This window comes from Barbatula barbatula (assembly GCF_947034865.1).
Source record: "Barbatula barbatula genome assembly, chromosome: 14".
Classification (NCBI taxonomy): Eukaryota; Metazoa; Chordata; class Actinopteri; order Cypriniformes; family Nemacheilidae; genus Barbatula; species Barbatula barbatula.
This window is the reverse complement of record NC_136777.1, coordinates 22,813,957-22,840,873: the sequence shown is the minus strand read 5'-3', so window position 1 is coordinate 22,840,873 and position 26,917 is coordinate 22,813,957. Positions and strand designations below refer to the sequence as shown.

The 26,917-nt window shown below is 39.0% G+C and overlaps 2 protein-coding genes across 2 annotated transcripts in view; one reads left to right on the top strand and one right to left on the bottom strand.

Moving 5' to 3' along the window:
• The first annotated feature begins 462 nt into the window (after positions 1 to 462).
• Positions 463 to 18,839, top strand: LOC306904156 (uncharacterized protein). The gene is made up of 7 exons (XM_079473882.1): positions 463 to 585; positions 4,072 to 4,137; positions 10,001 to 10,080; positions 10,361 to 10,493; positions 12,282 to 12,542; positions 12,624 to 12,726; positions 13,404 to 18,839. The coding sequence occupies exons 1-7, from the start codon at positions 489 to 491 to the stop codon at positions 17,581 to 17,583; spliced, it is 4,920 nt and encodes a 1,639-aa protein (XP_079330008.1). The 5' UTR covers positions 463 to 488; the 3' UTR covers positions 17,584 to 18,839.
• Positions 18,840 to 20,184: 1,345 nt separating this feature from the next.
• slit1a (slit homolog 1a) overlaps positions 20,185 to 26,917 on the bottom strand; it is a 50,245-nt gene continuing 43,512 nt past the window's right edge. Inside the window, exons 33-37 of the mRNA XM_079473010.1 lie at positions 26,555 to 26,685; positions 26,223 to 26,377; positions 25,674 to 25,962; positions 22,619 to 22,830; positions 20,185 to 22,398 (exon numbers count right to left, since the gene is read on the bottom strand). Coding sequence (XP_079329136.1) covers positions 22,160 to 22,398; positions 22,619 to 22,830; positions 25,674 to 25,962; positions 26,223 to 26,377; positions 26,555 to 26,685 — 1,026 coding nt within the window. The 3' untranslated portion in view covers positions 20,185 to 22,159. The remainder of the gene's footprint in view (positions 22,399 to 22,618; positions 22,831 to 25,673; positions 25,963 to 26,222; positions 26,378 to 26,554; positions 26,686 to 26,917) is intronic.

Sequence of the window (26,917 nt, the reverse complement as noted above, 5' to 3'; positions counted from 1 at the left end):
TGTGCTGGCAGTGTGAGACAGAGAGGTTGCTTTAAAGGATCGTGAACAGGCAGACATGAAAAGCTTTAAGTTTTGGGAATTCACACTTTCAGGACATCAAGTGGGAGGAGACTTTTATGGTCTCCAGGAGTGTCTCTGTGTCATCAATGACATTCGTGGGGTTTCATTTTAAAAATTATTATTTATCCAGTAAATTAGGTTATTAAAAGATTAAAGTCATTTAAATGATGAGAGTACTTACCAGGTTTTCTACTTTATTATACAAAATTGTTCTGGTCTGATTTCAAGATCTTCTCTGAGGAGATTTCTGGAATATATATTACCTTGAAGAGGAAAATATTCTTATCTTCCCAGTTATTTGACTTAATTCGATATCTTTTTGTATTATTCTGGTATTAAGAGATATCCTGTTGAACAGAACGCGACAGCGTAATGAAACATATGTGCATGCTTTACGTGCGCGTCCCCGTGAACACATACAGTAGAAAATGGCGAGTTCGTGCAACAAGGGTTTACACGCCAATGAGAGGTATATTTTACACCAGAACACGGACTGCTGGACGTCTAAACTCATTCAGTGTGTAGGTAAGATCAGCACGCTCTTCATATTTACTGCAAGTGTAAGTCCGACGTTTCAAGCGCTTGTTTAACGTTAGTTTCACGCAATTGTGTTCTGTAATTCCTGCAGTTAGCATGCTAATGGGCTAACCGTTAAGGCAGCATCACGTGATTTCATCTTTAACTAATAGCGACAGTTGCACATTAAACAGTGGTGTTTTTATCACTTGCATAATGAGTTCGTGTTATTTCCCGTTGGGATGTGTCAGCAGATGCTCAATCGTACTGTATGTATAGTTACGTCGCTTATGCGTTGACGTGTGCGTCAGTTAATACCTGCATGTTAACTCTGCGCACACACATCTCGATCTCTTTCTTTTCTCTTCTGCATTCGGTGTGTGTCGCTTATTTCTGCGTGTTAATGCTAAATACACGTGAAGACATGATATTCTCTTTTCACGCGTGTTTTCAGGCATCGTATCAAACGTAAATAGCTTTTGTGTTCGACCTTTAGACAATACTCATAATATATGTATCATATAGCCTGTGAATGCATGTTTTCTGCAAGAATAGTTTGAGACTGGTTAAAAAGATGGTGACCTCTTTACTATCACGCCACACATCTTGGGTGTTAAACTAAATGTAATATTTCAGTCATCAATGGAGAGAGAAGATACTGAACATATGAAGTCCTTCAACAACCCTTGGACCTCACAACACAAAATAAGAAAAAATGGTTTTGTTAAGGGTTTGCAATATTGGAAAAGATAACTTGATTTATTTTCTGGGAATTCCCCGATACCGATAAATAATTGAAATTTGCATCCCATAGTCTGATGTTGTACATGTTACCAGGATATTCAATGTTGATGTTATTCAGGACAAAAAATAGTTAAGGAGCCATTTGCTCCGCAGGCGCCAAATACATTTATTTAACTGCCACATAACACAAACTTACATTTTGAAGTCGCATACTTTGAGCTATCCTGTTGTTTGTAAATCTCTTTTGCTCACATAGTTTTTTCAAGTTGTTTTAGCTTTTCTGTGCACAGCGTTTGTCCTGTGTTTGGATAAAAGCTTCAGACGAATGAGTAAATGAAAATATTCAAAATCTTACTTCGTTAATTCCACCTCTCAGCAGAACTCCACACAATGGTTTTAAATGTGTTTACATTTGAACACAAATATAAATATGTGAAATAGTCTGTGCATTTAAAAAAGCAAGATAAGTGTTGTTATTGATTGATGCTGAGACGACTGCTTAAACTCTGAATACACCAGACCAAATTTCTCTGAATTCATTTGAACTGACAGTAAATGTGCATGTCAAGACCATATTCAGCGTTTCCCCTTCAATGCATTGACATGGATGGTCTGCCCATTGAAATGAATTGCTGCCCGAGCTAATTTGGCATCACATTTTGTAAATTATCCATCCGTGATAATGACTGTAATCGATAAACAGCGCCTCCGCGTCGTCTCTCTTTCCTGACTTTATTTGGTGTGAGTGGCATGTGGCTGCGTGCGCATCATCTCTTGCATGTTTGCATGCACTCTCTTGCGATGAGCTCCATGTGTGTTCACACGAGCCCTCGGCCTCTCTTCCGTGTGTGTAGTTGCCTGCGTGTAGTGTATTTAACCGTCACTTGTATTTAAAATCAAAGAAGTGTTCATAATTGTCGAGAAAGGGCAAACACCACACGGCGGCTCTATAATATACATTAGATGTCACTGTATTGTGATTGATGATGTTGCTGTTATATATCGGATATATACATGTTTGCAGCAGTTAAAGTGATTGCTGGTGGCATTCAGTTGTAAAATACAGTATAATGCAACAGATAAAAAGTTTTAACGTTAACAAGACTGAAACACGACGTGATTTCGTCACAAGTATGCTTCTCCATTTGTGACTAGTGTTTGTACTTTGTCTTCTACTCTTAGAAGTAGGGGGTTGACCGATTATAGCCCTGGCCGATTATCGGCGTCGATATGAAGCATTTTCCTTATTATTGACATTGGTCATTTTCAAAGTCGATTGGCCGATAAATTAATTTATTTGTGGAAAGTGCTTTTTGACTCTAATGCAGTCTCCTCTGTTGCAATATGCCACTCACTGTCCTAGAGCAATGCCTGCCCACCGCCCATCTGATTTGCTGAAAGTAACGAGTCCGGCCAATCAATGTGGCAGGCTGAAGTCACTGAAAGGATTTGCTAGCTCGAGCTGATTCAGTGATCGCATCATTTGATGGAATAGGCATTTGGACATTATTTTAAGTCATGCCAATTCACAAATACAAACATTTTAAAGCATCAAGTACTCGCGTGCTCTCAAAAGACGATCTTCAGTTAGTGCACTCACACACGGGACACAGCCGACACTCAAACTGCTCGCAACAAGTGTTATATTAACTAGTTTTCTAAATGTACTGAATGAAATGGGAAAATAGGATGTCTTTCAATTGTATTAGGGATAGTTCACCTGAATATTTATTTCTGAAATTTGTTCCTATAAACACAGAGAAAGAAAAGTTTGGAAGAATGTTAGTAATTTTCAGTTCTGGGACATCATCCACTAATATACTAGGAAAAACATTCTTTATTTTAACACAAAATTTGATATTTTGAAGATTTCAGGAAATCAAACTGTTCTGGGTCGCCTTTGACTCCCAATTAATTTATCCTCTTATGTAGAGGTCGACCTATATGTGTTTTTCAGGGCTGATGTCAATATCTATTAATACATGTCAAGAAGACCACTAACCAATATTTTGAACCGATATATATATATATAAAATATGTACAAAAGAAAACAAGAGCTCTGACAAAAACTTTGCCCAAAAACCATGGTTAACTCAAGTTTACTATAGTAATACCATGGTAAGCAGTAAGGAAATAAACAAACAATAGTTCAAAACAATCAGTCGACCCCCTACTCCTATGGTAGTCAATGATGTTCTGGAACTGAAATTACAAAAATTCTTCCAACTATGATCTCTGTGTTCATCAGAACAAAGTAATTTATACAGGTATGAAATGACATAAGGGTGACTTAATGATGACAGAATTCTTGTGATACTCATTGGTAGCGAGGCAATCGACCTCGATACCCAGCCCTAGTTATCGGTCTACTTAATCTGTAAAAATCGATATAGACATCGGCCCTGAAAAACGCATATCGGATGACCCCTACCTAGTGTTGTCAAAAGTCCCGGTACTTCGGGTCCAAGTCAGTAACTAAAAATACAAAAGTTAATGGTATCTAATTTGTCTTTGTAAGTCGCTTTGGATAAAAGTGTCCACTAAATGTAAATGTAATATCTGGTACACGCTTTACATACCGATACATACTGTTTTTAAAAGATTTTTTATGTTCTCATGTTGCCAACCCTTTTTTGTCACTGTCCCTTATATGATGTAACTGTGGGTGTATTCTTTGAGTCTGTGTAATAGGATGCATATTTTATACCTTACGTTTGAAATATCTGATAATTTCCATCTTCTCTTGAATAGGTCTTGATTGTATCTCAGAAGTTTTTCTTGGGACACAAGTTCTAGAGGATCTCAGGCTTTTAAAAGGTATGTTTACCTGAGGCAATTGGTTTCTCTTAGTTTATTCATAATATTCCTGTCCTATTAATTGCAATTGTGACTTTGTAACTATGCATAAAGCATTATACTGTCTTGCTATCATCTTATGTCTTACACTTTTCTACACACCAAAAATAGGATGTAAGACGTGAGTGTTGCAACTAACTGATGATGATATCTGCATTTAAAAATGAAAATGGTTTCTCGGTCACAGTAAGATGACCTTCCCAGAATGTTGTTACTGAAGTGGGGTCATATGGTGGTCACTTAATGAAAGTCATTTTGCCATTTGTGGTCATGTGATCCTAGGTAGTAGGAGAAAAGCTTTTAATTGAAATAAAAAAATTCATTTTACTGAACGATGAAGTTGTTGATGATGCGATCATGAAAGCGGAGATGTTTTTCATGCATTAGCTGACACCTTTCCTGAAGTAAGTTAAAGCCCCAAGTATGCTTTACTTTTTCCGCATACATGGCTGTCAGCGTACAATACGCAGACACCAGTTTGTCATCAGAATAGTATGCACACTGCCGAATATTTTAACCATGTGTACTTTGTACATTCAGGTTGTGCAGTTATACGTTTATCAGACTCAACAAAATCAGACCTTAATATTTTTTAACAAATGTAAATTAATTAAATAAATCAATACAAAAATGCTATACCATTTTGCCATAAAAATGACTAATTTACTCATTTATGTTAATCCTAAACGATTACCCTTTTATTTGAATTGTTCTTTTAATCAAGTCACTGACTGCAGCTGTAACACTTCAGGAGAACTGGTCCTCCCGGATAAAGGGCTCAGCATGCTACATACGAAACCATGTGTGCCCTGATTCTGAACAAAATCTAGTTCGCCGCAGCAAACCAAACAGAACTCTCTCGAGCCTTCATTGGTCCATGGCCATTAGGTAATAGGTGGGTGTGTTATATAGTGCCACTCGGCCTGTGGGAAATAACACGTCATTTTATTTAGCTGAGGTGAAGTCAGATAAGATCTACATAAAAAAATGAAACGATAACATTTGAGCAGCATGATTGCTTTTGCTTGTCTCTTTTCTTCAAACACACAACTATGCGCTTGCGATAACGCTCGTTCTTCATTGCAGACATCTTTGTTGTTCCATTAACATTACATTTGTTAGTACCGATTGAACTGTATACACATTCATTTATTGTGTTTGGGTTTTCTTTTTCCTGTAAAGCTGCTTTGAAACAACACAACGTTGTATAAATGAAAATGGAATTAAATTTATCCACAAGGCGACAACAGGGTCTTTGTCATTAGTCCCACGTGAGCCCTGCCTAACTGTTGTTTACTGACCGAAGTAGGCCAGCCGAAGTATTGGATATCACAATGTACATGCATTATATTGCTGTGTATGTGTACAAACCAAATTGAGGATACTTTGTGGCTTTGTGTTTAACTGTGAAAAAATTGAACTATACTTGTGGCATAAGTAGGCTGATGTCTACAACTATTATTTGTTGTAGGTTCATGCACTTTTACACCCATTTCAGCGCACTTGTTTTCATCAGTCAGCTATAGGCCTAATATATTTTTATTTTGCCAATTGACTTTTAAAGGGACATTCACCCATGTCATTTCATACCTGTATAAAGATATTTGAAAGAATGTTTGCAATTGCACTTGTGGGACATCAAAGATGCCCCAGAACGGTTTGTTTTCCTAAATTATTTAAAATATCTCATTTTTAACTGAACCCCCCAAAATTCTAATATGGTAATATGTCCCAGAACTGAAAATCGCTAACCTTTTTCCCAAATATCTTTCTTTGTGTTCAATAGAACAAATAAATGTATACAGGTTTGAAACCACCAGAATTTTTGGGGGACCCCTCATTTTTAGGGGGGAGTATCCCTTTAAGTTATATTGTGCTTTGTTGGTATAATGCCTGCTGGAGTGTATTTTTTAATTGAAGTTTTGGAGTTTCCTTGAAAAGCAAGAGAAACTATTAAAAAGTACATTTTTATGCAATGCTAAACATTTATTTTTTGCTATTTGTTACAAACAATGAAACAATTAGCAATTGTTTATTTATATTCTGTTTTGGCCTCAGCCAAAAATTCATTACGGTGCATCCTATCTTTTAAATCCTGCGAGGTGAGGCCTCCATAGTTTGGATTTTATTCCACACAATCCCATACATTCTCCATCTGTGAATTTGGTGGCCACAGCAATAGCTTGAACTTTGATGTGTTCCACAAAGCATTGTGGATCAAATTTTGCAGTGTGGCATGGTTCATTATGAAAGAGGTACAGTGCCTTGCAAACATATTCAGCCCCCTTCATTTTATTCACATTTTATGTTGCTGCCTTATCTCAAACTCTACACTCCATGCACAATAATGACAAAACTAAAAATAGATTTGGTACAACTTTATTAAAAATGAACAACTGAAATAAGTACAATGCATAAGTACGCATATCCTTAACCCAGTAGTTGGTTAAAGTACTTTCACAGTCAAGTCTTTTTTGGTATGATGTGACAAGCTTTACACATCTGTATTTGGCAATTTTCTGCAATTCTTCTCCTCAGATCCTCTCAAACTCTGTCAGGTTGGATGTAGATAGACAATTTCAGGTTTTTTTACAGAGATGTTCAAATGGGTTCAAGCCCAGGCACTAGCTGGTCACTCTACGACATTGACAGAGTTGTCCATAAGTTGTCTTGCATTGTTTTAGCTGTGTACTTGGGATCATTGTCCAGTTGGAGATTGACCTTCTGCCCTGTTCAGGACTAGGTATTCATGAGCATAACCTCTGGATTTTATGCCTTTGAGCTTTTCTTCCCTTGCGGCTGAAAAACACCTGACATCATGATGCTGTTGCCAGCACACTTTACTGTTGGAATTGTGCAGGTGATGAGCAGTGCCTGGTTTTCTCCAGACACGATGCATGAAACTGAGATTCATCAGACCAGAGAATCTTGTTTCTGACAGTTTGAAAGATTCTTTGAAGTTCTTCTTGCATATTTCATGTTTGCATATGTGTTTGCCCTGAGGAAAGGCTTGGGTCTGGCTACTCTGTCATAAAGACCATATTGGTGGAGTTTTGCAGTGATGTTTGTCCCTCTGTAAATGTCTTCCATACTCGTATATGATCATGGAGCTCAAACAGAGTGATCATCAGCTTCTTTGTCACCACTTTAACCAATACCCTTCTCCTTCGATGGCTCAGTTTGGACGGGGGTCCGCTCAAGTAAGAGACTTTGTTGTTCCAAACTTCTTTCATTAAGGATTAATGAAGGCTACATGCTTCTGTGAACCTTCAATACAGCAGCATTTTGTCAGAAGTCTTCACCAGATCTGTCTTGATACAATCCTGTCTCAGAGCTCTACTGGCAGTTCTTTTGACCTAATGGCTTTGTTTTTACTCTGATATGCATTTTCAGCTGTTAGACCTTTTATTGAAAGGTATGTGCCTTTCCTAATCATAATCATGTAATTGAATTTGCCACAGGGTAACTCCACTTAAAGAGTAGAAACAGCAACAAGCAAAACTAATGCTTCTGAGCTAAATTTAAGTGTCCCAAAAAGGGTATGAATACTTATGCAATGTTTCAGTTTCATTGTTCAACCACTGTGCAAGTTGTTTTAGACCACAATCATTTATTAGTATTGTGTAGGGTCTTCTTTTGCAGCCAATACAGCATACGTTTGTTAAGGATTGACAGATAGTGCCAGTGGCCAGGTGGATTTTGAGCCATTTCTCTTGCAGAACAGCGGCTAGGTTACTACGTGGTGCTGATGGTGGAAAGCCTTTTCTGACTACAATTGAACAATGTTTAAACCATTGGGTACACATGGTCCTCCAGAATTGTTTGGTTGTCCTTGGCAGTGACGTGCCCATCTAGCACAAGTATTAGTACTAAGGAATGCCATGGTATTGCAGCCCAAACCATCACTGATCCACCCCTATGCTTCACTCTGAGCAGGCTTTAGTCCGGGTGGTTAGCTTCTTTGGGGCTTCTTCATACCGTAACTCTCCTGGATGGTGGGAAAGACAGCAAAGGTGAACTCATCAGAGAACAGCACATTTTTCACACTGTCAATAGTCCAAGATTTCCGGGCACCATTGAAATGACATTTGGCATTGGCACATACGGCCAAAGGTTTGGCTATAGCAGTCCACACCATGTATTTTGACCCTGTGGCGCTCCAGACGAACATTTGTGGTGGAAACAGGAGAGTTGAGGTGCACATTTAATCCTACAGTAAGATGGGCAGCTGTGGTTTTATAATATTTTGGATACAATCCCGGTTATATTCCGGACAGCTTCCTCTTGCGTCGACAGTTACTATTGTTGGATGTGGTTCATCCTTCATGCTGGTATGCTGATATCACCCTGGATACCCTGGCTCTCGATACATCACAAAGACTGCTGTCCTACATTGTTATGTACAGCTGAGCTATTGCTTTGCTAATTCAACCTTCACACTCAGTTCTTACTGGTGGAATGTGAAATCAGTGAAGATTGGCCACCAGGCTGGGCAAAAATAGCCATGAAACCCCAAACACTATATTGGCCAGTGTTTCCGTTTCATTGTCCAACCCATGTACTTATTTCTGTATTCCTGTATATATGTTGTCACACATCAGTTTTTTTGTGCATGGAGTGTAGATGAAAAAAAAAGTAAAGCTTGCTTGGCAACGGCAGATGCCACGAGAGTGCAAGCTCCCGAGTGTTTAAAAAAACGTCTAACTATGGGTGTAACTATGGTCATTTTCTGGTAACCATGTTTTTTCTCCATTTAACTGTTGTCAAACCATGGTTAATTTTCCTGAGGGTGTTTAACATTTAAATGTCATAAATATTGGAATACGAAAATAAAAAGTTAGACATGTTCTGTTGGTTGTATTCTTTTCAAATGTTTGTGTAGTTTTTAACATAAACACAACCAGTGTTTTGTGTACAACAGGGTTCCCCAAACCTGTTCCTGGAGGGCCTGTGTCCTGCAGATTTTAGTTTCTGCTTTGTCTAGTAGGGGTTCCACTAACTAGTTGCGGATCATTAGATTTTTTTTTCACTGTACCTTTAAAGGGATAATTCACCCCAAAACTCCAATTTGCCGTTTATTTACTCACTCCCAGGCCATCCCAGATGCAGGTGACATTTGTTCTTGAGTAGAACTATGAAGAAGATTGTTTGGTAAATCTGCAGCCCATATAATGGGAGTCTATGGGATCCACCTGTCTAAGAGTTCCTAAAGCACATAATAATAAAAAAGCGGCGTCGCCCAACACTCCCTTTCTGCAGGTGGTGCTAAACGCACCAGACGCTGGTATGCCATCTGCCACCTAATGCTACAAGAAGAAGATTGCGACCGGGACGTGTACAGATGCTGTATATTATTAAAAATTACATTCAGTTTTATGAAAATATTGAACGATTCGCTTCGCATGATGTCAACATGTTGCCAACAGCTGCTTTTTTGGAATGATGTGCTTTAGGAACTCTTAGACAGGTGGATCCCATTGACGCATTATATGAAGCAAAGAGGGCTACGGATTTACCAAACAATCTTCGTTATGGTTCTACAAAATAAAAAATGTCACCTTCTTTCGCAACTTTCACGGTTTGACGCAGGTAAAGTTTCAGTGCGCTAGCTTCTTCCCCATTTTATAAAACTGAATAAAAAAAGTTTGGTCTGTTCACAGGCTTCAGATGTGAAGTAATGCTCTTTTACTGCATAGCCCCCTACCACCGACCTCTGGTCTATGTCTTCTGAAGTGGTCTTATGAATTAGACGGGTGTTGGGTTCAGTATATTTTGGTTCCTGCGCGCGCACAGTTACATTTTACCTCTTCTTTTGGATCCACAGATTGTAAGCCTGCAAGTGTGTCAAATTGCTCATTTGATGACAGTTGTCATTTCTGCTGCTTAAGACGAGAAAAAGTGAAGGTAGTTTTTATTTTCTTTACTTTCCCCCTTCTCTGATATGTCGAGACACCGTGGAGCAGCATTTGTTTTGCTTTAAGGTGTCTGTTTTCCTGCGCTAACAGATATTTAAGTAATCTTTTCAAAGAACTATTATTTTAAATTGTACGATTATTTGTCATGGCATTTGAATGCTATGAAGTACAATTGCTTTTCCTTCACGTACTTTCTAGAAAGGCAACAGAACCCAGTGCACACACACATGTACTCTTATTGTTTTGCTGTTTCTTTTATTCTTCAATAGGACCATGTAGTTGCGCTGAACAAACAAATTGTGGAAAGTGGAGGCAAACCATTACTAGGTAAACATCCTTCTAATATCTGCAGACTCGAGTGGCTGTCGGAAGAGTTCCTGAATGCTGTGTTACACAGGAAGGGTGAGTATACTATAGGAGCCACATACTGTCCTTTTCGGTCTAGCACTTATGAGTGACCCGCATCGGTTGTCAAATTGTACGTCTAAATCTGATCATTGCTAGCAATATGGCAATTGGTCTTTGCTTTTTGAGGCCGTTGAACTGAATGCATGTGTGAAGGGCCCTTAAGAAGTTCGGTTACAATTGAAGTCAAGACTTTGTAATGCACAGCAGGGATGTTTCCATTCACCGTGAGCCGGTTAAAAAGTCGAATATAATGTGAGTTGTTAAATGTTTTGAACAGCAGGGGCCGCTGTATTTACTGCAAACTTGAAAAAACGTTAGGAAAAGGACGAAAGTCTTAGTTTTTTATAATAAAGAGTTTAACATAAATTTCCTATTATCCGTTTGGTGACACTTAATAATAACTTTATTAATAAATCATTAAAACGGATGTTACCTTTACAGTGTCTGCCAATCTCATATTAATCTTGTCTACCTATAGAGTAGTATTGCATACTTTAAAGAGTATTTAGCTTGATCACATTTATAAAAGACGGATACAGCTGTATGATTATTTCCGAAAACAGACGAAAGCATCACTGGATGAGTTAAATACAGAGGTCACATTTTGGGTAGGAGTCACCATATCTGACAAATAGGTCACTTTCATTAATTAATTATTATGTTATATTAATGTAATAATAGTTTGTAAATTACACATTAAATTCACCATGAAATCAAACAGGAAGTGTGTTTTACACAGTGTTGCAGTGATCCGTGCACACCATTATTATTTTTTAATTAATTTACACTTATAATCTTTAATCAAGAACATTAAGCTCCTTTCCATCTCAACAACGACTCCTCACCACATGACGTCAGGAAACCAAAAAGAGGCGGGACTATACTCACTGTCAGTATAGTCATCAAAAGGGCAAAATAAAACCCCGCCCTTCATTTTTTCTAATTTCAGAAGCCATTTCACCCGGATACACATCATGATACTGAAAAGAAGTCAATCGCAACTTCCGTTTCATTATGACTTTAAGCAAATGTTAAACATCAAATGTAAAAAAAGAGCTTTAGGTAACATGTGAACTAAAGTTCAATGACATTAGTAAATAAACTTAATTCATCGTGTAATCTTTGTATAATTTCTGTTGTTAAGTGCATAATCATATGGGTTAATGACATACATAAACATTAACTAATGATCTGTTAAGCATTATATCATGTTTGTTAATAATTTATTAATGACAATTATTATAAAGTGTTACCATTCGTTTTAAAATTTTAGTTTTGTTATTAGACATAAAATATATTTTTATTTTACGAAGAAATGTGCTGCATTTGAAAAATAATAAAAGGGCATTTGTTCATTATTAATTTCTATCAACTCATTTTGAAGAACAAATGGTATCATGAGATCAGTATCATGAGCGGAGTGAATGGTTTCATCCCTACTGCAGAGAGTCACTGAAAGTGCTTGTTTTATTCTCTTCAGTTTAACTTTCAATTTGATCCAAAGCATTTTCTTATCATGAATTTCTTGCAGTTGTTGGAGTGTCCACATGCTTTTCTGATTTTTTGCATTTAGTGTAGACGGACTAATTGCTCATTGTTGGTGTTGCCAAGATAGAAATTCAAACAGTGATTTGCATAGAAGTAATCCAGTTGTGCAGATGTTAAAAACTACAATCTAAATCAAATACGATATGCTTTTGGTTCTGCCGAGCACATGTGGCACGTAGGCTGTTGATGAGGGATGAATATGTTTTCTTACCATATTCATGTCTGATTAAACAGAATACAAACCGAGGATTCCAGATCCGCACATCCCTGTGGTGGCTTGTGAAATTGTGCAGCAAATGATTCATCGTTTAGCTACATATTATACCCCGAACACCAACTGCTCTCAGGACTCCCATCAAAACAATGAAGAAAAGGACAAAAGCCTTGTGAAGACTAGCAGTGTCATGTCCACTGCTGCTGCTCCTCTCATGGCACACCAGGATGCCCCACTGGACCTCTCGGTGAAGAAGGTGAAAGTAGAGGACATTGAGCAAGGTGCGAAACAGGATTATGTTATTATGCTGAATGAAACATATCTTTATTTGGTGTAATTTGTGATCATTTGTCTCCCTTTAGATGGTGTTCTCGACCTTTCAACAAAGAAGAATTTCGACCAGGGACATGCATCTCTCAACAATTCTTGTGCACATGGCAGTCCGGCTGCTCATGTGGTCAAAAGGTAAAGAACAATCGAGGTCACACAAACCAGGATGTTATGATGTTCAGACATGGGTCAATATGAATATAAAGTGCCTTTGGTTTTATTATAAATGGCTAAATATTTCGCAGGCATGATACGATTTTTTTCTCATTTTCTACCACCTTTGATTAAATGTATGTGATTTTGGCATGTCCCACACACTGCCAGAACCAGAAGTGCAAGATATACAGTTAGAATAAATACAGAATACAATATTATGAAAATATTATACAGTGGGCATGGACTATGAAAATATGACCGTAGGTATGTACTATGAACAATATATACAGATGACTATATACTATGAACAGATAATAATTGAGACTAAACAATAGTGCCAGTGACTTAAGTGTGCATAAATTATAGAAATTGGCTGTTAAAGTTGCAGTACAATACAGTGTAATACAGTGTTTTGTCATTTTTGCGGATCTGTGTAAACGCGGATTGTTTTGATAACGTTGTCGTGTGCACGTGAAACTTTTCCGTTTGTCATCGTGTAAACGTGGCCTAATTTGTCTATGACAGGGTGGAGATCTTTTGTGGTTTTTTAACTAAATATGAAGTTACAATTTCGAAGTTTCAAAGGCACTTTACTGTGATATTGACCCACATGCATTTGACTATTCTAAAATATGTTTTTTATGGCATGCTTTTAGGGTTTCTGTTGACCCAACCTTCGCTAGTGTACAAGATCTGCAGTCTGCATCTTCATTGGAAGAGTTCATGTCAAAGCTGTGTTTGCATCACCAGTGCCAAATAGTTGATGCATTGGACTTCTTACAGAGCGAAGTCAATACTGTGGATGCTTCCAGACATTCACAAACACCAGCTTCAACGCAAGCCACAACCAGCTGCAGTCATGTGCCATTTCAAGCAAGAATGAGAATGTGCTCTGCAGATGCTGTTAGGACTCAAGAACCCTGTGTTGGCAGGACAAATAAAGAGGAGAGTGGTCAGACCCTGAATGCTGATGTTTCCAAAATTGTGCCTGAAAAGCCAGTGGACCTTTGCAAGATGACTGTTGACGGTTTGTTTTCCCCTCATGGAGCAGACATGGAATGTAGAAATGGAAGTAGCACTTCCACATGTCGCAGTCTTTTCATCATGAAAAAAACATCTGTGCACCTGGAAGCAGAACAATTGTCAGCTGCAGCTGGTACTTGCAGTGCTGATAGACGCTTACCAACATATACATCAGAGTCTGATCGTGCAGACACCTGTTCAGAGGCCACAGAGAGGTGCGCCCCCGTGCAAAGCAAAGATGCTCTTTTAAAGCCATCCACGGTTCAGAGAACATCTAATGTAGTGTCACCCATATCTCCAAGAACAGCCCGAAAAAGCAGAAAGGGGTCTTCCCTTCGGCAAAGGAATGGCTCTACAAATTACATCTTACAAGATCCTGATGGACATTGTGACTTGGTGTACGTTAGAAAATCAATAACTGAATGCCAGCCTCAATCTCACAACCGGCTGCATCCACGGCAGAATGCTCGGAAGAGCACAAGAGGGCACAGGTATGTTGAGGAGTACTTGGAGCTGAAAACTGTCCGCACATTATCTCGAAAATCTGTCAGTGATGCCAGTAGGAATTGTCCGGCTCGTATGCCAGATGTGCATACCTCACTTACTCCGAAGCAGTCCTTATCCAAGCCTGACAGCGTTCCTCTCATGAACACACCATTTCCAGGGGATTGCATACAAGATGTTGTTGTTCAGAATTTATCATCAGAGCAGATGGCAGACAATGAAATGCCAGGGGATGTTGTAAAAGCAACAAGTCAAAGTTTGGTTGTTGAAACCAGCCAGACAGGTCAAACTAAAAGTAATGACAGAATTCCCAATGAACTTTCGTGGCAACAGGGGGAGGTAAGAACTCCGCATGATGTAATGACAGAGGCGGCCAGTTGTGCTCCCAAAACAGTTAAACCACACATCACACATATAGAAAAAGACATGGTAGAAGTCAAAGAAACATCTGAAACAATGGAACTCATTGTACAGAAAGATGAGTGCGATTTCCAGATTGGTTCTGTTTCAGAAGAAATATGTGGTTTAGAAAATAAGTCCATAGAGCCATCGCTAAGCTTGCTATCCCCCAAGAAAACCAAAGATGACTTTACGGATGTGTTCAGTGTAGAACCAAGAAAGGACCTGTCGAAAGTTAATATAGTGCCAGTTCTGATGGATGCAGTGGAAATATTGACACAAAATGCAGTGGATAAGAGTGCCCAACAGCAGGATTCTCACAAGGTGGAAATGAATCATGAAGTGGTCAATTGTGTTGAAGTACCAGAGTGGAGTCAAGAGGATTCCGGGGTGTCCGGCCTAAAACCCTTAAAATCCAAGGAGAATGTGGAGTTGGCTCTACATGCTCAAAGAGATTTGCAGGCAAAAATGGTTGTTGGGAAGCATGCATCCACCTCAGACAGGTGCTTGCGTAGTAGAGGCTTAATGCCTAGTGTTAATATAACAAGAGACTCTGAATGTGGTGCTGAACTTGTTGACCTGAAGATGACACATGCTAGTGAGACTCTTCTAGCAACACAGCCTTCAAATCTGATTGAAACAATTGTGCGTTCAGAGGCTGAGCATTCCAACATTCTTGAAGCTGGGGCCAAACACACACACACATCTGCTGAGAATGATGAGCCTCTGATTCCACATCTCCAAAAGAACAGTGAGGACTTGTCAAATGTTGTGTCACCTGAGGTTGCTCCAGAGATTTTAAGCATTGCCTCCACAGCTAAAAATGAAAAACCACACGAATTGGACAAACCAAATAGTGGGAAAATCTCACTTAGAAATCAAAGTCAGAACTTCGAGATTGAACTTTCTGTTAATCGAGACAACGCTTCACCCAGGAAGCAGGCTTCACCAAGCTTTAAAAGCATGCTCTTAAGAAGCAGAAGTCATATTGAACGACCCTTGGGTAGTGAATCGAGCAGTCTTATTCCTGCCGGTAACTCCGAAAAGCAGGAGCTTTTGTCTTCTAAAAGTAGCTGCTCTGCTAGTCAACAGGCAACTAAAAGTGAGTTGGTTGATTTGTCTTCCATGAGTGTCATGCGCATGCCTTTAAGAAGCAAAAGTAGTGGTGCAGCTACACAGATGGAAGGCGTCCCAGTTAAACGTTCCATAAAATGGACCAAATCATCAAGTTTTATTTGTGAAGAACCTGTCAATTCACACACCAGTGCTCCCTATATAAAAACCGAGCCCTGTGCATACATGCCCTTAAGAAGTTCAACTGCAGAACAGCTCCTTAACAATAAATCTGCCCTTGAAGATGCATTAGTGAGTCCTGGGCGCATGTCATTGAGAAGAGGGAACTTGTCCGTTAGTGGATTAGCCACTCCGCTCAGAAATAAGTGCCCTCAGCGACAACAGAGGGCTTCTGTGTCTTCAGGTGTTGAGCATAGTCTGTTGGGTTCAAAAATTAAAATCGAGAATACGGAGGCACAAACAAAAGATTCTTTCAGTCTGTCCAGCGAGTTGCTCTGCATAGCAGGTCTTCAAGGGACTGAACCTGTGGTTTATAGCCCTCCCAGGTTTTTAGAGGTGCTGAGAGGAGAACAACACCAACAGGTCATTTCAAATTTAAATTCAAAGTTTGAAAAAATGCACAAAGGTTGGGTTCAAATGGATAAGGAGACTCAAGCTGCACCAAAGCCGAAAAACAAAGCAGACAGGCTTAAAGAAATCTGGAAAAGCAAACGTAGAATACGCAAATCAAGACCACTAGAACAACAGAAGTTCTCACCTGTGCAAATGCTGTTCATGAAGCCCTTTGACCTGCCCAGTATCTGTAGGTTGTTCTTGCAGTCAACTGAAACCAAATCCCTTGTCATTGTCAAGAAGGTTAACACTAGACATCCTTCTGAAACGCAGTTGTGTTTTCACACCTCAGCAGCAGGGACAGGTTCCTCTCATGGGATTTTCCCCAGTCTGCAGGCTGAACGGTTAAAAAAGCATTTGAAGAAGTTTGCCATTGCATCACCTGTGAAAAATAACCCAAAAAACCAGAGGCTTATATCAAAAGCTTTCGGTCAGGATATCTCCGTGTTTAGAACTAAACCTGAACCAAAAACCGCCACACGCATTAGTACGAAGGCGCAAAGTCTTGCTGGACTGACGCCAGTACAGGCTCCTGAGAACCTTTGCCCAGTGACCGGCAGTTCAAAAACTCCAGCAAGTGCTAGAATTATCAAAAAATATTCGCACATACGCGAGAAACTTCAGGTTCAGCAGAGCAAGAAACGCGAAGAGCAGAATTTCAGAGTTACCCGTTTGAAAACATCGATTGTTTCAAAGAAAGCAGCCAAACCAATATTGATGACAAGTAAGGGGTCAAAGTCTGCCACTGTCCAGAGTATCAAGTCCTTGACCAAGAAGGCAAAAAAATCCTCTGTACCAAAACGGACTTTAAAGAAAAACCTGCATCACAAACATGGTACGTCATCAAAGAGGTTGCAGGACCTCACCAAAATGACGAAAGTCCATGTTCAACATGCCTCAGCAAATGCCTCGAATAAAAAAGAACTCTGGAGCAATACAAACAAGAGGAAGAAAATTGGAGTTGACAAAGCACATCAAACAAAGGCAAGAGGGACAAAAGTTGACTTAAAGAAGTCTGTGCTTAACAAAGGCTCTGACGGTTTGGAACCACAATCTCCAGATATGGACGCCAAGCCTTTGTCATTAGAAGACCAAGTATTAACTAGGTCTCAAAGAAAGCTGGAATCTACACCTTCACAGATTGGATCTCCTAAATCCTCCACAAAGCGAGGCATGGAGCAATTAGTCACTCCAAGCAAACGCACACGGACCTCTAAACCATAAAAGATGTGCACAAGCTATTATATCCATGCAGACACTTGTAGGAATGGCTCTGGAGGCTGGTGATTATTTTCCATAACGCTCTTTTTTTGGGGGGGAAATACTATTTTTGAAGGTATTTTAATTTATTTTTTAAGCTTGCCAGTGTATTTTCTGAGCTTTGAATATAATATCAGTTAAGGGAGAGTTTTCTTGTTAGCTAGTTACTGTTTTTCTTAACAGGGTCAAACTTTTTATCATGCTTTAAAAAATGTTGAAGGTTCATAAAGAATTCTATGTTCATAAATAATGTTGAATGTTCATAAAAAGTCTATTTGTTTCATGATGAAGCCATTTAATGTAAAAACAAACAAATCGATAAATAAAGGTTCTGATTCCTCTCAATGAAGCAAATGAGACATTTTAAACATGGGTTGAAAGTTACATGATCCCCCTGATGGACTGTAATACAGCAATTTAAAATCAAAGATGATCTAACACTTTTAGCTGATTAAGTGAACTTTGTTACCTGAAAAATGTGCCTTTTTATATTATTGATTATTTTATTAGGTGAGGTTGCCTCAAACTAAATCTCACTGTTATTATTGTTGCACATGAATTACAAAAACTTTCTTGGGTTATTCTTAAAAAATGTGATGGATTGTTTTGTTCTTTTTGCATTAATTGCTTATCAAATTTGCTCCTTTATTTGATTGTGTTTCTAATTTATTAGCATTATGTTTTTCTCTTTCTGCTCATTTACTCTTTTAGAGGTTTGAAAAAAATGTAATGCAGTAATTGTAAATATTTTGGTATACATTTGCCATCAAGAAGAAATAAACAAAACAAAAACATATTGTCTGTGGCAAAGACCATAATCTATGAATCATGTTCCCAAATATCAAAGACCATAATCTATGAATTCTGTTTCCAAACATACTAAAACAATTAGGATATTAGCCTAAAGTGGGAAACAATGGTTATCATTTCACAAAGTTTCACGGTGCTCTGAGTAATGTACTCTGTTAAGCCCTTTGTTTACTTGTAATTGGGGAAATAAACATTATTTAGTTAAAAGTAATGATAAGCAGAGGTATTTTTCTAAGGTTGTGTTTTAGTTTTTCTTGTGTTTGCCCATTCACCTCAAAGATTTTCACCAGATATTTATGGTCTTTGATTTGTAAAAAATTGAAATTTATAACAAATGTAACCACTTGTTTATGCATTTTCATGTCGGTTTTATAGAGTTTAGATGTGTTTGATTGAAAGATTTTAAAGTCAAATTTCTTTGCTTGTCTTTTTTACTGTGGATATACAGATGCTTCTCAATTCATTTGAATATCCTCAAAAATGATATTTTTGGTCACTCATTTCAGAAAGTAAAACCAATATATTATATAGATTCATTACACATAGAGTGAAATATTTCAAGCCTTTATTTCTTGACATTTTTATCTTTATGGCTCACAGTTAATGAAAACTGTCTCAGAAGATTATAATATTACATTAGATCAATAAGAAATGATATTTTAAACCGAAATGTCAGGCTTCTTAAAAGTATGTTCATTTCCATGCACTCAATACTCTGTTGGGCCTCCTTTTGCATGAATCACTGCATGAATGCGGCGTGGCATGGAGGCAAACAGTCTGTGGCACTGCTCAGGTGTGATGAAGCACAGGTCTTTTTTTCTTCAGGTCATCTGCATTGTTGGGTCTGCTGTCTCTCATCTTCCTCTCATAGATTCTCTGTGGGGTTCAGGTCAGGCGGGTTTGTTGGCCAATCAAGTTCAGTACACTCAGAAATCATTGAAGCAGCTTTTGGTACCTTTGGCACTGTGGGCAGGTGCAAAGTCCTGCTGGAAAATGAAATCAGCATCTCCATAAAGATTGTCAGCAGAAGAAAGCATGACGTGCTATAAATGTCCTTGTCTCTTTAGGGCTGTGTTGAATCAGAAAACACAGTGGACCAACACCAGCAGATGACACTTACATTTAGCAGATGCTTTTATCCAAAGCGACTTACATTGCATTATCCTATACATTTATACAAACCCCTGGGATCCAACAGACAACCTTGCGTTGTTAACACAATGCTCTTACCACTGAGCTACAGGAAAGCCAAATGACATGGCAGCCCAAATCACCACTGACTGTGAAAACTTCAAGCAACATGGATTCTGTGCCTCTCCACTCTTCCTCCAGAATTTGGGACCTTGATTTCCAAATTAAATGCAAAATATACTTTCGTCTGAAAAGAGGACTTTGGTCCAATGTGTTTTCTGAAGTCAACGCAGCCAGGACATTTTAGAGCACCTTCTGCTGACATTTCTGTTTAAAATATACTTTTTTCATTGATCTTATATGATATTCTAATTTTCTGAGACACTGAGTTTTGGGTTTTCAATATCTGTGAGCCATAATCATCAAAGTGACAAGAAATAAAGGCTTGAAATATATACTCTGTGTAATGAATCTATATAATATATTGCTTTTACTTTCTGAAATGAGTGACCAAATGATATTCAAATGAATTGAGATGCATCTGTGTTCCTAGCAGGTTATTCTGATGTTTTCACTTATCAACAATATTTCAGTGGTTTTGATAAACCAGGCACAGACGATATTGCACACTTACATATTCACATATTTTAATGAATGAAAAAGAGAGTTCAGTAAACATGTTTGATGCTTCTTAACATTCTGAGTAACTGCGTTTAATGAAGATAAGAGCAAAGGTTCTTTCTTCATGAATGAAGCGGAGGATGCTTGTGACTGTGGAACAGGCTTTAGCTCCTCATTGTGTAATGAAAAAATGTCTGCCATGAAACGGCAATGATGTATTACCGTTTACAGAACCTCCTTGTTTATGTATGCATCATTAACCATCTGGAAAGTCACAGGGTTGAGTAAAGGTTCATTTACTCTTGATGTTTGGTCTGTCCTTCATCGCAGAAAAATCAATTGACGGCATAATGAGGAGGAAAAATGATGTGCCCCATTCAAATGTCTTTTGATTTGATCTGAATGAAAACTCAGGTTTGTCAAAATAAATTATTCAAAATATTTAAAATGATTCAAAATCTGGTATTCACACGGAAAACATTTACAATACTAAAAAAGTCTAAAACAATTAACACTGGCCCTCGCTTGAGTAAAGCAAATGAAAAATTTGCCTTTGGCCACCGCTGCAGTCTGTAATAGCAAAGTGAATTTAACGACCAAATAAACTCCACGTCACCAAATTTCACGCTGCTGTTTGAGGATGAGGTCCTGAAAACAAATTTATTTAACATATAAAAATACTATACCAAAATGAAATACAAATATATATTAGAATCTGTTAAACATTTCTGTATAAAGTAAAGGTCTAGGGGAGTTAGGCAAATGAAATCAAAGTATAAACAAACACCCAACAAAGCTTGACGAAAAAATTCCAAACATCACTTTTGTTTTACGTATTTAACAATCATAGCAAGATACACAAGTCAATTTGCAAAAATCACAAATGCAGTAATATGTAGCAGTAATGAATTTGAAAGACAACTTTGTCTTTGTACATTGCGGAGAGCGGAATACATGGTGATGTCAAAAGATTTGAGATTACACACTAATTCAAGGTGGACACCTCTGGTGCATGCCGTGGCCCCTCGGCGCTGAATCTTGTTGGAAAGGTCTTCCTTATTTGTGTATGCACTTCTGGGATGAAAGTATCTGCCTTAATCCTAACGTAAAAGCATATCTTTTTACCCCTTTCAAAACTGACCAGTTTCTTTTGCTCGGTAGAAATAATAAAAAGATTAAAGCAGACATTGTCACATGTGCAAGGACTTCAGCATGTATCCTGTGACAGACACTGCATATGAAATAAATCAGTGACAATGAGATCAATGTTTCCTCTTGTTTAAATTTCATTAGTTTCTTGTAGCTACAGCTTTGGAAAGTCTAATTATTTAAGAACTTCCTCCCTTTCCAAGTCGTTGGCACCAGGAGCATCACAGAGCTCCTCATGTTCTGACAGAAGTACTTTGGACTTTCCCGGGGGCCGTTTATCAATGCAGCTGTATTTGCAGTGAAGTTGGGCTGAAGACACGTCAAAGTCAACACTGCCTTCAGTCTAAATCTAGTCTTCACAACTATTCGCTTTTGAATAAATACATCGGTAAGACTTTCCACGCCTCTTTCTTGAACCTAGATGTTTTGTATGTTGTTGAGGGTGTTTTTGTGTATTCACCCACATTCATCACCATGACCATGCCTCATCCGCACGAATACACGTCTTGCAACACAGAGAGGTCTGATGAAAGACCAGCATTCTGTTCTAACACTCTACCGCTGTCTTTGCGTTTGGGCCGAAACAAGCCTGAGGCCATCTTCCTCGTCTTTCTGTCAGCAGAGTTCTTAATAAACATCTTTCTGAGACCTTATGCGTGGACAAAGAGTTTAAAATGTCAGGCTTTAGTGAGGGGTGGGTGGGGTATGTTTCTGTATACTCAATGAAAGATATTGATCATCGATATTTCTGTTGACTTTTGTTATTAGTGATGGCTCTTTCTGCAGTTCTTTCAAACTGTGATGAAGAGGTGATGCTAGTGTTTATGTTCTACATGCACCCCACACAGCCGCACTTGAGGGTCTTTTCAACCTCCTCGCTGAAGGACGTGCCATCGCTACACTCAAATGTGTATTTCCTGCGCTTCATCCTTTGGCTGGCGCAGCATGAGCCCGTGTCGCAGACACCACTGCACTCCACCCACGACACCATGCGTGTGGTCTGACAGATGGCGTAGCCACGCTGGACCTGGTAGAAGTCTCGCACTGGCTCTCCGTGACACTCGGACTCTAAAACATAAAAACAGAATGAAATGTATTGAAATAGCATTTAAAAAACTGAATGCACACCAAAGCATTTGCTGATGTCGTATATGAGCACAAATTAACCTATTAAAAAGTCAAATTTCACGTTGTGCAAACAGAGTGCAAAATAGTAGCAAAAGGTATTTCTGCATTACTGCTAAAAACCTAAAACTTCACTAATGTAGAACGTTTCGCATGGTCTTACCCTTGTCACATGAATCTCCGGTGTAGCCGGCCTCACAATGACAGTAGGCATCTCCAGTGTCTGAGATCTGACAGTGACCATGTTTGCATTGAAGCTTTCGGCATGGATTAAACAGCTCTTCCTGCTGGTTGCACAAGGCACCGTGGAAACCCTCCTGACATTCGCACCGGTACGACTGCAAGTCCATTGGAATGCATCTCCCATGAACGCACCTGTTTAAAATGACAATTCACATTAAAGATTAAAGGGTTCGCTTACAATTATGGTCTATATTATTAGGCCCATTTCTTTTTTAATTCTGCCCATTGTTAACATCATTCAAATCACTCATCGAAAAAGTAGACAAATTACAAGCCCCCCATCAGGTACGTTTTGGAATCCAATGGTACATCCAGCAATCTTGGGTTTTTTGTTAAACAAACTGATATGGAATGGTCAACATTTATTTTTAAGAAATTGTTTATTTCAGTGTTAGTTTCCAATGAAGTGTGAACCTCCAGCTGTGCACTGCAGATCACTCTCAAGTTTTGTTTTCACTCTTCTGGTGGTTTTAGCGTTCATATTCTGCTAATTGTATAGTTGTATGGTGTATAGTCTCGCGTAGCCAGACCTTCATACTGAAGGGTCATTGCCCAACGAGAAAACTGAAGTTTGCCTGCGATTATTTGAAGCTTTTGGTATTGTATCCTTTGGTTCTACCTTTCTTATCTAAAGTTCTGGAAAAAGTAGTCTCAATTCAAATATGCTCCTTCCTCCAAAGGAATGAGATTAATGAAGATTTCCAGTCTGGATTTAGAGCACATCACAGTACAGAGACTGCTCTGATTAGAGTTACAAATGATCTTCTTATGTCGTCTGACCGAGGTTGTATCTCCTTATTGGTGCTGCTAGATCTTAGTGCTGCATTCGACACCATTGACCACAGCATGCTCCTACATAGACTTGAAAATGATGTCGGTATTAAGGAAATAGCTTTGAAATGGCTTAGATCTTATTTATGCGACCGTTTCCAATATGTAAAAATAAACAATGAGGTATCACGCAAATCGCAAGTCCAGTACGGTGTACCACAGGGCACAGTACTAGGGCCTATGCTCTTCGCATTATACATGTTACCCCTAGGAGATATAATAAAGCGACACGGAATAAGCTTTCACTGCTATGCTGATGATACGCAACTTTATATTTCCTCGAAGCCTCACGAAACACAGCAATTCCATCGAATAGTGGAATGCATAGTCGATATAAAAAAGTGGATGAGTAGCAATTTTTTATTACTGAACTCGGACAAAACTGAGGTGTTACTTATCGGACCGAAAACCGCCCTACGTAACAACCAAGAATACTGCTTAACTATTGATGGATGTTCCATAAAACCCTCATCTTCAGCAAAGAATCTTGGCTTTATATTCGATAGTACTCTGTCATTTGAGAACCAGGTCGCCAACACCTGTAAGATTGCGTTTTTCCATCATAAAAATATATCTAAATTACGTCATATGCTGTCACCATCAGATGCGGAGAAGCTTATACATGCCTTTATGACATCAAGACTAGATTACTTTAATGCACTATTAGGTGGTTGCCCTGCAGGCCTATTACAAAAACTCCAACTGGTCCAAAATGCGGCAGCTCGAGTTCTTACACGTACAAAAAAGTATGAGCATATTAGCCCGGTTCTGTCAACCTTGCACTGGTTACCTATAAAGCATCGCATAAATTTTAAAATCTTGCTTATTACCTATAAAGCCTTGCATGGTTTAGCTCCTCACTACTTGAGAGAACTTCTTACGTATTATAGTCCATCACGTGCACTACGCTCTCAGGCGTCAGGTCAGTTGGTAATACCTAGAATTTCAAAATCAAGTGCAGGCGGCAGATCCTTTTCTTATCTAGCGCCTAAACGTTGGAACAGTCTTCCCTGCACTGTCCGGGAGGCGGACACACTCTGTCAGTTTAAATCTCGACTAAAGACGCATTTTTTTAATCATCTAGCATACACTACATTATCATAATATATGTATTTCAAAGATCTAGGCTGCACTAGTTAGATCAACCGGAACCAGGGACACTTCAAATAACAACTGATGCATTTGTTGCATCAAAGAGTGCAAAACAGTACTCTACTCTCAGCCAGTCTTGTCTCATTGTTCCAAGGTTACAAGAGCGGAGCGGGCAGGGCGCAATCCATTCCTAGACCTGACAAATGCTGGACGAAGGAAGTGACGTCCCTACAAAACTTCAGCCACTATTAGATTATTAATGATAATTTTAAATCTAATTTTTTTTTATTTTTGCCTTGTTGTGCAAGCACTGTTGAGCTTGTGCAGAGGCAGCAGTTTTTGTCAGAGGGGAACTGGAATCCCCTGGTTAGGCCTGGTTTCCCTCCGAGGTTTTTTTTCTCCTCCAATGGAGTTTTGGGTTCCTCGCCACCGTTTGCATACTGTTTTGCACTGTTTTGCCTAGCCGGGGGGGCTGCTAGAATTTGGTAGTCTTATTTAATTAACACTGCATATAGGAATTTATTGTGTGTCTGATATTTGACCTGTGTTTTGAATTCCATAACCTTTTATGGTTTACTTATAGTCATTTTTTCTTGTACAGCTGCTTTGTAACAATGAAAATTGTAAAAAGCGCTATATAAATAAAGCTGACTTGACTTGACTTGGTTTGATGAGACAAAAATGGTGCTGTTCAGCCACATGAAGTTGAGAGGCCGACAGTTCTGTCAGTTAAAACGGTGGCATAATGCTGCAGATCTGTTTGCTGCTTCAAGCAACCTTGTTTGTGTGCACAAGGTCAGAATTTGAGAAGAATATTGTGTCGACATTTTGACTTATAAGAAGAAACCTGCTGCCAGTCTGGCTTTAGGTTGTTATTTCCAGTGAGGCACATAACACAACTCTATTGGTTAAATATGTTTTGAAGGTCACCAAAACCCAGAGTCATCCCTCAAAACCCTGATCTCAAGAGGATTGAAAATCTGTGGTTCTGTGGGCTAATCATTTTTATTGTACATGCAAGGTGTTGCAGTAAAGGTCAATCATCCACTCACTTGCTGCCAAGGCAGGGATTTGTAGCAGGCTGGTCACAGTGTTGCCCACTCCATCCATGCTGGCAGTGACAAACAGGGCCTGTGGCTGTACTGGGTTGGCAAATGCCATGCAAGCAATATATCTTTCTGCAAGGCTCGCACCCAGGCACTACACCAGGTTTCATCTGAGTTTTGGTAAAGTCCTGTAGCTCGTTATTGATGTACAGGTTCTGAATACAACCATGGAAACTAGAGCCATTCTGGATCTGCCATATTCGGGGGGCTGTGGGGTGGACATCAACCGGCATGCCTAATTTATAGAGAAAATATAAGATTACTTCTGGGGCAATGAATGGTGAAATGTACAGCATTCACATTCAAATCTGGTTATAGCTCTACTGATTCAACTGCCATTATTGCTGGTTGCATTAAATTTGAAAAACAAACTACAGAAATTGGAGAGCAAACTTAATGCAGGGCCTGCATATAAGTGAGGTGCATTTATGGATGTGTAGATGTGATTGAACTCGCAATTTACATTTACAGTAAAAATCTGTGGTGCCTCCTTACCTCCCACATATAGTGGAGTCTCTCCCCTCAAGGGCTGCACTTTGCCAAAGCTGTCCATTGTCATTGGCCTGCCTCCATCTATAGACAGGTTCACCATCTGGTCAAAGGTCACCAGCTCTACGGTATGGAACTCACCATCATTGATGGTCTCAGTACTGCCGACAAATCAAACAACAGAAAATTGAAAGACATATTTCAGTACCTTCAGTATCTCAGTAAAACCAACAATATAAAAAAGTTTCAATATCACTCCTCAGTTGATTCTCATCTACCCATTGCATTACCCCAACAGTCTGTCAATATTCAATACGTAAAACTAACGTGAATCTCACCTGTAAATTGCATGACTTGAGTGGCTGCCAGGGTCATAGCTGACTTTAACATGACCCTCATAAAGTTCTACAGCAATATGATCATTGTCTCCATTGTACAGAAGAATGCCATTGTCTTCTGCTGTAGACACCTAACAAAGAAACCGTTATCCATTTTAGAACAGTGTTGCCAAGTCTGTGTTTTTCCAGCTAGTTTTGAATAGACATTGGGATGGTTTTGTTACACAGATATGGCAACCCTGGAACAGAAGAAAGCGAGCTGCTGCTTTACCCATCAGATTCGCCTGTAATAATATACTGTCCAAATAATATGTTGAATAAGAAACACCATTACAGTCTGCTTGGGTAGACTTTGTACAGACA

Coding starts and splice junctions, on each gene's coding strand:
- LOC306904156 (XM_079473882.1), top strand. CDS start 489: ATGGCGAGTTCGTGCAACAAGGGTTTACACGCCAATGAGAGGTATATT. Junction 586..4,071: donor TAAACTCATTCAGTGTGTAG/GTAAGATCAGCA, acceptor TCTCTTGAATAG/GTCTTGATTGTATCTCAGAA. Junction 12,543..12,623: donor AGTAGAGGACATTGAGCAAG/GTGCGAAACAGG, acceptor GTCTCCCTTTAG/ATGGTGTTCTCGACCTTTCA.